Genomic DNA, 10,731 nt, shown 5'->3' with positions numbered 1-10,731 from the left:
GTGGTTGTGGTGGCTAGGGTTTGCTGGCGACGAGGGAGCAAAGGATGGCGGATGTGGACGGCGAGTTTGGATGAGGACGGCCCCACCGCACGGCCGGCTTAAAAAAGGACGAGCGCCGTCGCTGACACGTGGGTCCGTCTTCATAAATTAAGTTGACCGCGTGGGCGCGGACGCGGACGCGACGCAGACGTGATTTGGCTTTGGGTCAGCGCGTTAGACCGCCACTTTTGTCCGCGCCGATCCAAACGAACGCAGACGGACGAAGGACGAAATAGGTGGGCCCTTTGGAGTTGCTCTTAGGCCTATATATATGGATGGGAGTAGCATTTTGGCTCGGTTTATGTCTCTAAGATGGATCGAGTAATCGAGAAGGAACGCATAGCAAAAGCAGAGACAATCGAAGAAGACGAAGGTGGAACGGGGACCGGCTCTTTGCATGCATGCGTACGTGCCACTTGTTCGTGTCCGGGCGGGGTCCTAGATCTCGCAAAATGCCCGCATACGTGTCCGCCGATCCATGCCGTCTCGTGGATCCTTTGGCTCTTTTCTGCTGGATGATTTGGCCGGTGCGCGCATGCCATGCAAAGGTGGCATGAACAAAAGCTGAGAGGTGTCACTGTAGCTGGTCACCGTGCCGGTCACGGGCTCGCAAAGGCGATGGACACGCGTCCGGCGTCGGCTCGCTCGCCGGGCCTATAAATCCTCTACTACGTCTGCCACACACTCACACAGCCAAGTGTGAGACACATACAAAGCAAGTGACCTGAGTCAGCTGTGAGCCTGTGAGCAGCTAGCTAGCCACTGAGCGGCGACGATGAGGGCAACTGCCTTCTCGCTGTGCTTGCTCTTGGCCCTCGTCGCGGCAAATGTTGCTGGCCTCGCCGTCGCTGGGAGGGCGCCGGAGCTGAAGCATGAACCCAGCCTAGAGCCCAAGCCTACGCCACAGCCTGACCCCAAACCAGACCCGCAGACCGACCCTAAACTCGCGCCGAAACCTGACCCGACACCCAAGCCCGACCCTAAACTAACGCCAAAACCTGACCCGAAACCAGACCCACAGCCAGACCCAAAACCGGAACCGAAACCTGACCCAGCACCCAAGCCCGACCCTAAACCGGCGCCGAAACCTGACCCAGCACCCAAGCCCGACCCCAAACCAGACCCGCAGCCCGACCCTAAACCGGCGCCAAAGCCTGACCCCAAGCCCACGCCCGACCCGAAGCCTGCCCCGGGCCCCGGCCCGAAGCCCGACCCCAGACCCCAGCCGCCGGAACAGTCGTCCTCGCAGCCGAAGCAGCCGCCACGTTCGCCGTCAGGCTACTTCAACTGACGGGAGGGAGGCTCGTCAGCAGCCGCTTGGTAATGGAGAATTAGCCTGCCTGCATTTGCATGGGTGTTGGTGCTTAAGTTGTCTCCGGTAATGGTTAGTAATGTATTGCATGTGTTCCCTCCGTCTCTGTACGTGTTGTCTCCAGTTTGTTCGTGTGAGCCATCTTTGCGTCAGTGTGTCTCCCGTGTGATGTACCATGAATAAACAGAGGAACATGTATCCCACTTGATTTTCTGGGTGTTGCTCTCATTCCTTCTCTAGTACCACTCCTTTAATTTCATCTGTGTTGCAATGCTATTGTGTTCCTTCAACTATGCGTATTGCGTAGTGTTCCATAATATTTGTAGCTACTGGGAAATGGAAAGACAGGGCACTTGACAAACATCAAATTTCAGAACTTAATTCCTCAAACGAAAAGGAAAAACAGAACTTACCAACAGTTTCAGTTAGAACTTGGGCCTGTTTGCTTGGGCCGATATCGGGTCAGTCAGATTATTCTGCAGGTTCCCCGCAAAAAAGGAAGACTATTTTGCAGGTGGATCATGGCCCATATGGAAAGACAGAGAAAGATATAGGTTACCCCAACACAAAATATCATCACTTGTTTGAATGAAATGTTGCCTCTTATATAAATTATAATTATAATGGAGTATGTGGTTCCTGTAACAAGACACGGTCATGGGCAATAACAGGGGATTGAAAAGTGGCAGGAAACGAAATGCAAGGCCGACTCTCACTTCCCACATTTTGCCTGCAACCTCTTCACTTCAGACCTCCAGCAAACAATGTCTGACATGAATAGCATGATGTGCACGTTGCCATGGCGTCGCGTCGTGATGGATGATGATGCTCTTCCTTCTCAGTTTCATATCACAGGTCAATACACCAGTGTGGTTGTACATGCTGTTGGTCACTAACCATGTGGTGACGACGACACCGTCTGCACACCGAAATAGGATTTGCCTCATGCTCTGATGCTTGATGGCTTCTCGACAACAAGGGTAAGTAACAGGAACAAGCCAAAGGAGATGACGAGTGATGTGGCCATCAAGATAAGCATTGCTTGTAGTGTGATGCTTGGGCTCAAGAAGAAGATGACTGCGATGGCACCTGATTGCCAAACCTTCAACTGTGCAAAAGCTGCTTCCTGCATTTGTCATTTTTCAAGACAAGCTTAGTATTTATTTAAGATAACTTAGTTGTATCAGTAAATAGAACGTGTCAAATTATACATTTCGTCATTAACACAAGGTCCACAGCAAATGAAATCAAAGCATTACACCGCTGGCATTTATTTAAGATGAAGCAGCCATCGATATCTTTTCACTGAAGGTGAGGTAATAACCGGAAACACAAAATTAAGTGTTTTTGCTATTATATAGATCCACACCTTTTTTTGTAGCGCACAGATGAACATATTTATCAATGAAATTTTACAGGTATGTACACCACATCTTGGTGTATATATGATTTTTTTTATTCTGAAACGTTGAGATATGAATTTTCATTTTTCTGAAAATACCTGCCAACAATAGACCCACGAGCCAAACCACTGCACTTGGATAAGAAACTAAGAATACCCTAATAAAACAAGATCCGTACATAAGGAAAACTAGGATGTATCTGTACAAGGAACACTAGAGAAAACAAACCATAGTATGATTACCTTGACATCCTCGAACAGCAATCCAAGTAATGCGCTTAACTGTGTGTTCAAGACTCCGTCACCAACACCCCATAAGGCACCTATAAATAGTGGAATCGCTGCACCAAGTAGCCCCTCCATTGGACTGCAAGCAAGATAACAATGAGTAGACTGCAATAGCAATGATACGGGAAGAGTAGCACAGCAAACAAGGACAACTTAAAAAATCAAACCTGTAAAAAAGAAGCAACCAGAACAGGACCACAGCCTGAACGATAGCTCCAACTGACACTATAAATGTAGCTGAATGAAGCCCAGAGGTAAAACGTCCAGCAACCAATGAACACTGCAATGTCAAGCGAGCTTCAATCAACTAAACATACAGTATGGTCTTTCCAGCAGTTTAGAATGATGTGTATAAACTGTAAATAAATGGAAGATGATATGTTTTTATACAGTTGTCTGTTTAAGTTGTGGACTTAGCTATTTTCTAAACCTGAAGCAACAGCAGATGAAAACAGGAACACAAACTGGTACTGGATAATGTTAACACCAAGTTAATAGTTTCACTTACAACTACATCAGATGCGCCATAAATTGCCATGGCGCCACCAACTCCAGATATGCCAAGCACAGGTGTCACAATACTCTTTGTGAATACAGCCCTAAGAAAACCACATCCTGTTAGAAAAGGCACAGAAAGAGCTGAACCACCATCAATGCTGAAAAGATTATCCATTACTTACCATACAAATGCCTGCTGTAAACCTGAATATGCGATAAGAGGGATCAGAAGAATCATCCTACGGTCCTTGAGAGGGGCAACAATATACTTCAACATAGATCCAAATGAGGAGTGTGTCGAAGCATTATCTCGTTTCTCATCCCTTTTGGACAGTAAACACATCAATACAATGCCGATAATCATGCATCCAAGGAACACAACAAACAGCAGATTTTTTCCTGTTACACTTCCTCCATCCTGAAGTGATATGAAGATGATAGGATCAAACACACATGATGTGCAAGTAAAATGGCAGTCCACAAGATGCTCATAAGACACTGAAAGGATCCAAATTGAGATGCTAACCTTTCCATTTCTCAGTAGAGCAAGTGAGATCAAATTCCCAATGACCTACACAATTCAAACGTAATTGAAGTCGTTATGTCAGAGACCATTGTACCCTTGTAGCTGCACAGGGTATGTGCCTATGTGCAGAAAGTAATAGAAACTACACTCTGAGGTATGAACAACTGCTAAAGTAGCTCTATGCATGTTTTAATAGTAAATAGCTTGTACCTGTGTGCTAGCGAACACACCCCAGAATTCTCCATTAAAGCTTCCTAAAGTTGGACCGTCGGGCAAATTGTTGTCTCTTGCATGACTGAGGGCAGCAGAAGTAAGATATGTGCCCTGCATTGCGAACGGGTATGTACGTTAACCAGACATAAATGGGTACTAAATACTTTATTGGAAAGCAAAATTATTACCTGCCCAACCCAAATGATTGATGCGGTAAAACCCAGGTACAGTGAAGCTGGTACCATTGTGTACCTGATAATTTGTTGTTCAAGTTAACATCAAAGGCGTCTCATTATTGCAGATTGTTGAATTTACTGAACTTGAAAATAAATACAAACTGGCATATCACACAGCCATTTTTTTACCGGATTATGAACACATCAAATAGGGCCAAAGGCCATTCGTGATTAATACGAGGTTTTTACCAACATACACTTCACCGAATTAGCTATTTGGGTTAGTTGAGATTTTTTTAACTCCAGCTAAACAGGGCATCGGCTCATTGTGTTGTTTGAAATATAGAATAAATTGTATGCACAATGTACGACCTAGTAAACTGGGCCTCTACCTGATGCAAGAACTAAGGTTCTGGTCCAAGATCAGCACGTCAACTAATTAGGCTGCAGCTGAAGTTCAGCCCTGACGAATCCAGGAACTAAATGAGCACGGAAATAATTTGAATCCATGATCTTAATAACAAGGCCAAAGAGCCTAAACTTCTCACAATTCAAGTAGCAATCAGGGGGGAGATTGCAGCCCATAAAAATCGATTGGCTATAATCAACGTCTCAACTACGAACAAAAATCACATGACGAGACAACAAATTATCGAATAAAATTGACACTCTGTCTAACTTAACTGAACTTCTTTCAGGGGAATGAACATTGTCTAGGCAGGCATTCTATCAAGCAGGGACCAAGCATTCAAACCAAACACTGCTATACAGACCAGCGAGGCACTATCATGTCAGAGAGTCTGTCCGACTGTGCGCCTCGTGACGATACGCACCATGTCGGGACCAGGTTGGCGAGGATGAAGAGCAGATAGCCGCTGGTGCCGATGACGAGCGCGCGGCTGGCGCCCAGCCACCTGACCACAGGCGACGCCGCGACCGCGAAGAGCGTGAAGGAGGTGTAAAGCACCCCCATGGAGACGGTGCCCAGGTCGCCCTCCTGCAGCCAGGACCCACATCAGGATCGAACCGAGCGAGATCGACGCGGGGAAAGAGGGAGGGAGGTGCGCGTACGTACGTCGTTGACGGTGCTCTGGAGGTTCTGGGCGGCGCTGTAGGCGGAGAACAAGCACACGAACGCGGCGGAGAGGACGTGCACGTCGGCGGCGTGGCTCCTCGGAGCGGGCGCGGCCAGGAGCGGCGCCGCCGCCTCCTCCTCGTCGTCGCGGCGGGTGTCCATCGCGGGAGGCTTCTAGAAGCAGCGCGAGGGGAGGGGAGGCGTGGGAGCTGGGCGCGACAGTGGCGCGTCTAGAAGCTTTTTATGCTGCGGTCGCTCCTTTGTTACCGAGGAGAGGAGAAGGCGGCCGGCGAGCCAGCGAGCGGACTGCGGAGAGAACTAGGCGTCGCGTGGGCCCGCATGGCAGCGGCTCGTCTTGCTAGCCGTAGACCGTGGCTGCCGGGAACTACTTGGCCGTGCGCGCCTGCCATCTTGCTGCCGTTTTCTTGGCCGTGTGCCGTTTTTGTTCTGATCTTTCCGGCGATCGCTGTCTTTGCATTGTTGGTGTATCTGCCGTCTGTTGACAAAGATTTTTCTTATCGATGCCATGTGAATGTAGGGGAGATACACGTGGAGCTAGAGGATCTGCCTGTCTGGAAGTAACCCCACTTCACTATCACCACAAAACTCAAATCATCCAAATTATCTACTTCCTCCGTTCGAAATTTAATGCTACAGTACATCCATTCAAGCAAGCGACAACTAATTTCGGACGAAGGAAGTAAGGGGATGTTTGTTTTCAGGGATTTTTTTGTGTAGGGACTAGAAAAAATCCCTCTTAGAGATTTTTTTTACCAAATGGAAGGGACTTTTGAGAAACTAAACTAGGCATTTGGGACTAAATGAAGAAGACTTTTAAGGAAAGTCTTTTTTTAGACTTTTTGGGACTTTTTCAACAATGGCCCTCCATGCATCCATTGGCCCGCCACCCCATTGTGTTGTTTAATTATTATTATTCTATATACTAGGGGCAACATGATCATTTAATAACCTCTATAAAGGGACTAGGGACTTTTTAATCTTTGGAAACGACTTTTTAAAAACTAGAGACTTTTTAGTTGGGACTAAAAAATCCTAGAATTTGTGAACCAAACAGGACCTAATACTCAACTTGAGACCATGGGTGCATGGCAGGCCGTACAGCCAACTTAATGGTCCAACTTTTTCCCCTAAACAAACTTATAATGGTCCAATTTAGGATGGTGACACGGATCCATCGACAGCATCGTAACCCTGCTTTGCTTAGGTTAATCGCTCCGCCCGCCGTGTCTTAGCTTAAGATCCACGGTGCACTTATATAAGCACATAAGGCATTCAGTTCCTGGCCTGCACACCTTGTTGGTATCTTGCTTGGAGCTTCTGCAAGGTGACGACTGACGGCGACGGTGGTTGGAACTTGCTACGTATCCAATGCTGCCGCCGATGGACATAGAGCTTTTGTCTATTTACGTACATATCCAGTTGCTGTTTGGGTAATCCTCGTATGCCTAGTCCAACGGTTCCACTTGTCAGGTGGCACGTCTGATCGGATCTTTAAAAAAAAAAGTGGGGGCAGGCGCGCATGGCTGCTGCCGACCAAGCTGTTCTGTTCCAAGACTCCAACTACAACCGGACAAGCGCAGGCCGAAAATATCCGCTAGTTATTCGGCATCCATCTCGATATGAAATGAGCCAAAATGTTACAAGATTAAAACCAAAATTGGGTGTGTATATTTTCTTTACAAAAATGAGTGAAGTACAAACTCTCATTTTTCTCAAAAAAAGGTGATCAACTTCTGCCTCTGCAACCCGCAAAAAAAACGTGGTTGATGCATACATCCATTTATTATTAATTATTCAACAATATCAAGTAAATTCAAGCATCGATGTCGAACAAATTAGTTTACAAAAAGAAAAAAAAGTGAAACTCAAGGCATCCAAAAAAGACCTATCTTGCAACGGTATCTTCACAATTCCACCATAGACCCTATGACTTGTGACAAAACAACATCAAGTCTGCTACGCTCACATAGAGCCTTGTATAAGAGAACACCGCGTGTGTGTCTGTTGGACATGTTCAACCAAATGTCGAACTTGGGATTTTCATCTCTGAAGCAAAGTTTCGAGCCAGCACCTTCAACAAGAACATGAACCATGGACGTTGATGTTGCCTGGTCAAGCCAAGGGCAAGATCATCGGTTTCCATCCAGAGTACACGATGGCTTGCTAGCCGGACCCGGTGTTGAGAGAGCCTGAATCCCATCCAAACCTCTAGAGAACAAGTCGGAAGCAAGTTGAAGATCGTGGCTTTGATTCTAGGCACTGCCATAGCGTCGTTCATCCACGACGATTGGAGGGGAGCACTAGACGTAGGGTTACAGCTAGATCTGGCAGCTGATTCAACATTGAAAACTTTATGTGGTTTGTAGCATGACTAAAGCATCAAATGTGGCTCATCCATACCATCTGAATGCGATTAGTTCTACCTTTCCAATTTCATAGCTAGCAACAGAATGGTATTCCGATCGTATATATCTACACTATTGGAGTTATATTTAAACATTTTACATAGTTTTACCCATGTTTACACCAACTTGAGTTCTCATTGTACATTTCTCAACGGCAAGCCTTACATTCTTCGACAGAAGAACACGGACCACCATATGCACATCCTACACACTCATTTACGTAGGTGCATCTACTTAACACACGTCTAAACTATGAATACGATAAATAATGAAGAAAAAATACAAATCTCACAAAGACCATATACTAAGGCGCACTCATTAGTTTGACCCGAGACGCTCCTCTCTTATCTTCTTCGGTTCAAACACTCGGATCTAGTGACTCTCTTGACCCTTGTAGGCCATGGTCCACCTTGTTGTTTTTCCTTATTTGTTATTTTCCTATTATTTTCATTTTCCATGTGTCGACTATCTACAGGGAGAAGGGCCAAGCCGAAGGAAAGAGAGAAGGGAAAGAGTTCACTGCCAATGTCGTTAAATTGTCTTCGGGCAGTTCCCTAAAAAACAATTGTCTTCAAACAGGAAAACCCTATGACCCGTGGACTTAGAGAGATGGTCGTGGGAAGGCGCCACCGGTAATGTTGGTGACAATAGCCGTCAACCCTCATTGTTCTTAGGCAGAGGTGGGCATGGGAAGGACCGGCGAGGCTGGTTGGTGTGGCTATCGTGTGGAGCTCCCAACCCTCATGTTTGTATTTGTTGACGTTTAGTTGCACATATCAAACATCTTTTTCCAGTGAGAATTGAGTTTTTTCACTCCCATTCAGAACAAACTGAAAATTGGCGTGCGGACCAGATTATGCAGCTACATTGGGGCGTGGCGTAGGGTCACACATTTCATTTTGCTTGCACGGCAACCACGAAAGGGACGTCGCCATAGTGGAAAGCAAATGCTGAGCCGGCAAGTTAGTAGATTTGTCATTTTACCACCTATCTGTTCCCCTATTTTGTACTGTACCCTACACCGCCAAATTCCACTGTCACTCGGACGAATCTTCGCCACACAGATTCAGTCAGCTCGAGATACGTCGGAACCGCCAGGAATATACTCTACCAAGGACGGAGAAATTACAGCAGAAGCAATCGGAGCTAGCGGCTTGGTGGTAGCGTACATACCAGGAGGGGGCGAGGTTGGCGGCGATGAAGAGGAGGTAGCCGGAGGTGCCGAGCACGAGCGCCCGCCTGGACCCCATCGCTCGCACCACCGGCGAACCCACGACCGAGAACGCCGTGAACGACGTGTACAGCAAGCCCAGCGATATCGAACCCAAATTGCCGTCCTGCGTGCGAGAGCCCGTGCGGCTGGCGCCAATCAGTCGTATCGCCACGCCACCGACGGTCACGTCCGAGCGTGCGTGGGTGCGCTGGGGAATTCTTGGGATGAGAGGATGCGTACCGTGTTGACGGTGCTCTGGAGGTTCTGGGCGGCGTGGTAGGCGAGGAAGACGAAGAAGAAGGCCAGGCTGAGGAGGTGCAGGTCGCGGGTCTGCGACGCTGTGCCTGCGCCGCGGCGGCCGTCGCCTGCGCCGCAGCGGCCGTCGCCGGCGCCGGAGACGAGGGGAGCCGCCTCCTCGTCGTCGTGGGACGCCGCGAGCTCGGGTCCGGTCGCTGTGGAGTCCATGGCGGCCGGCGTGGAGCGTCCGGCTAGCCTGATTGGGGGAGGAGTCAACTGCCGGATCCTTCGGTTTCGTGTGCGATGATTTGGGGAGGGAAGGGTATGAGCTTTTCAAATTCGCAACGTTCCAAGGGTGTCTGTGAATAAAGTCTGGAGTTGTGTTGCATAAGAAAAGACTAAGGACAAAAACTGGTAGCCTGTTAACTTCCAGATAATCTCACGGGCTTTTTAATAGGAAAATGTTTACAATCAACCGGATGATTTCTATCTCTCGTAAACCTCCTTCACAGCACGCCACGTGTCTCACAGGCCCACATGCCCACGCGTCCTCCACCTTATCTCTTTGCCGAAGGATCTGATCTTTCCTGGAGCGCTTCTCTTCATCCCCATCTTTTCTCTGTTCCATCTTCTCCCTCTCTCTCTCACCCCTCAATCCCGTCCAACCCATCGCCGGAGCCATGCCGCCGGCGCCAACAACCTTCCTGCTCACCTTCTCTCCCTCCCACGAAGCTCCAGCACAAATCCTAGGACCCATGTGAGAGATCCATCGCAGGGCATCGCTGCTCCAAAGGGGGGCGAGGGTACGGTGTGGCCACCGGAGCTGCAGAAGACGATGGTGTTGGAGGCGGGTCACCACTCGCCGCACATGCTGCAGTGGGGAGGTTGAGGAGAGGAGCATCACAACATCGGGCCTCGAGAGCTCTGTCGCCACCGTGTCTGCATCGCAGCATCGCCGTCGCCGGCTCGCCGCACTGTTGTGTCACAACATCCGCCATTGCGGTCGCCTGATTCGCCGCAGCAATGTAACACCCTCGATGCGACTATAGCTCCCACGTGTCGAGGCACGACTTAGAGACATAATCGCATTGAAGGCATATGTCGCAAGTTAGGCAATCTTCACAACATCCCATGTAATGTAAATAATAAAGGGGAGATAACATAGTTGGCTTACACTCGCCACATCAATCAAGTACATAAATAACATTACATCATCCAAACACTCATGGCCCGACTACAGCGCCAAAATAAAAGAGAACCCAACATGCGACAACGGTCCCAATCACCCCCAACTGGGCACCACTACTAATCATCGGGAAAGGAAAC

General features: G+C 48.3%; 2 protein-coding genes across 3 annotated transcripts; one reads left to right on the top strand and one right to left on the bottom strand.

Moving 5' to 3' along the window:
• The first annotated feature begins 726 nt into the window (after positions 1-726).
• LOC125508103 (protein TsetseEP-like) lies at positions 727-1,579 on the top strand. The gene has a single exon (XM_048672691.1). It carries the CDS (start codon positions 815-817, stop codon positions 1,328-1,330), a length of 516 nt encoding a protein of 171 aa, XP_048528648.1. The 5' UTR covers positions 727-814; the 3' UTR covers positions 1,331-1,579.
• Positions 1,580-1,927: 348 nt separating this feature from the next.
• Positions 1,928-9,780, bottom strand: LOC125508102 (UNC93-like protein 3). 2 transcript variants are annotated; one of them, XM_048672688.1, is made up of 10 exons: positions 9,409-9,780; positions 9,129-9,292; positions 4,467-4,530; positions 4,276-4,389; positions 4,066-4,110; positions 3,722-3,957; positions 3,550-3,640; positions 3,209-3,321; positions 2,997-3,120; positions 1,928-2,477 (listed from the first exon to the last, which is right to left on the bottom strand). In XM_048672688.1, exons 1-10 carry the CDS (start codon positions 9,631-9,633, stop codon positions 2,295-2,297), a joined length of 1,359 nt encoding a protein of 452 aa, XP_048528645.1. In that variant the 5' UTR covers positions 9,634-9,780; the 3' UTR covers positions 1,928-2,294. The 2 variants fall into 2 exon arrangements, with proteins under 2 accessions (XP_048528645.1, XP_048528646.1); XM_048672689.1 differs by lacking the exons at positions 9,129-9,292; positions 9,409-9,780 and adding exons at positions 5,288-5,451; positions 5,530-6,024.
• Positions 9,781-10,731: the final 951 nt, after the last annotated feature.

Source organism: Triticum urartu, chromosome 5, assembly GCF_003073215.2.
Source record: "Triticum urartu cultivar G1812 chromosome 5, Tu2.1, whole genome shotgun sequence".
NCBI classification, from domain to species: domain Eukaryota; kingdom Viridiplantae; phylum Streptophyta; class Magnoliopsida; order Poales; family Poaceae; genus Triticum; species Triticum urartu.
The sequence above is the reverse complement of the archived record's forward strand: the minus strand, read 5'-3'. Positions and strand labels throughout refer to the sequence as shown.

Coding starts and splice junctions, on each gene's coding strand:
- LOC125508103 (XM_048672691.1), top strand. CDS start 815: ATGAGGGCAACTGCCTTCTCGCTGTGCTTGCTCTTGGCCCTCGTCGCG.
- LOC125508102 (XM_048672688.1), bottom strand. CDS start 9,633: ATGGACTCCACAGCGACCGGACCCGAGCTCGCGGCGTCCCACGACGAC. Junction 4,390..4,466: donor CAATCATTTGGGTTGGGCAG/GTAATAATTTTG, acceptor TTCGCAATGCAG/GGCACATATCTTACTTCTGC. Junction 3,958..4,065: donor CTCTACTGAGAAATGGAAAG/GTTAGCATCTCA, acceptor ATATCACTTCAG/GATGGAGGAAGTGTAACAGG.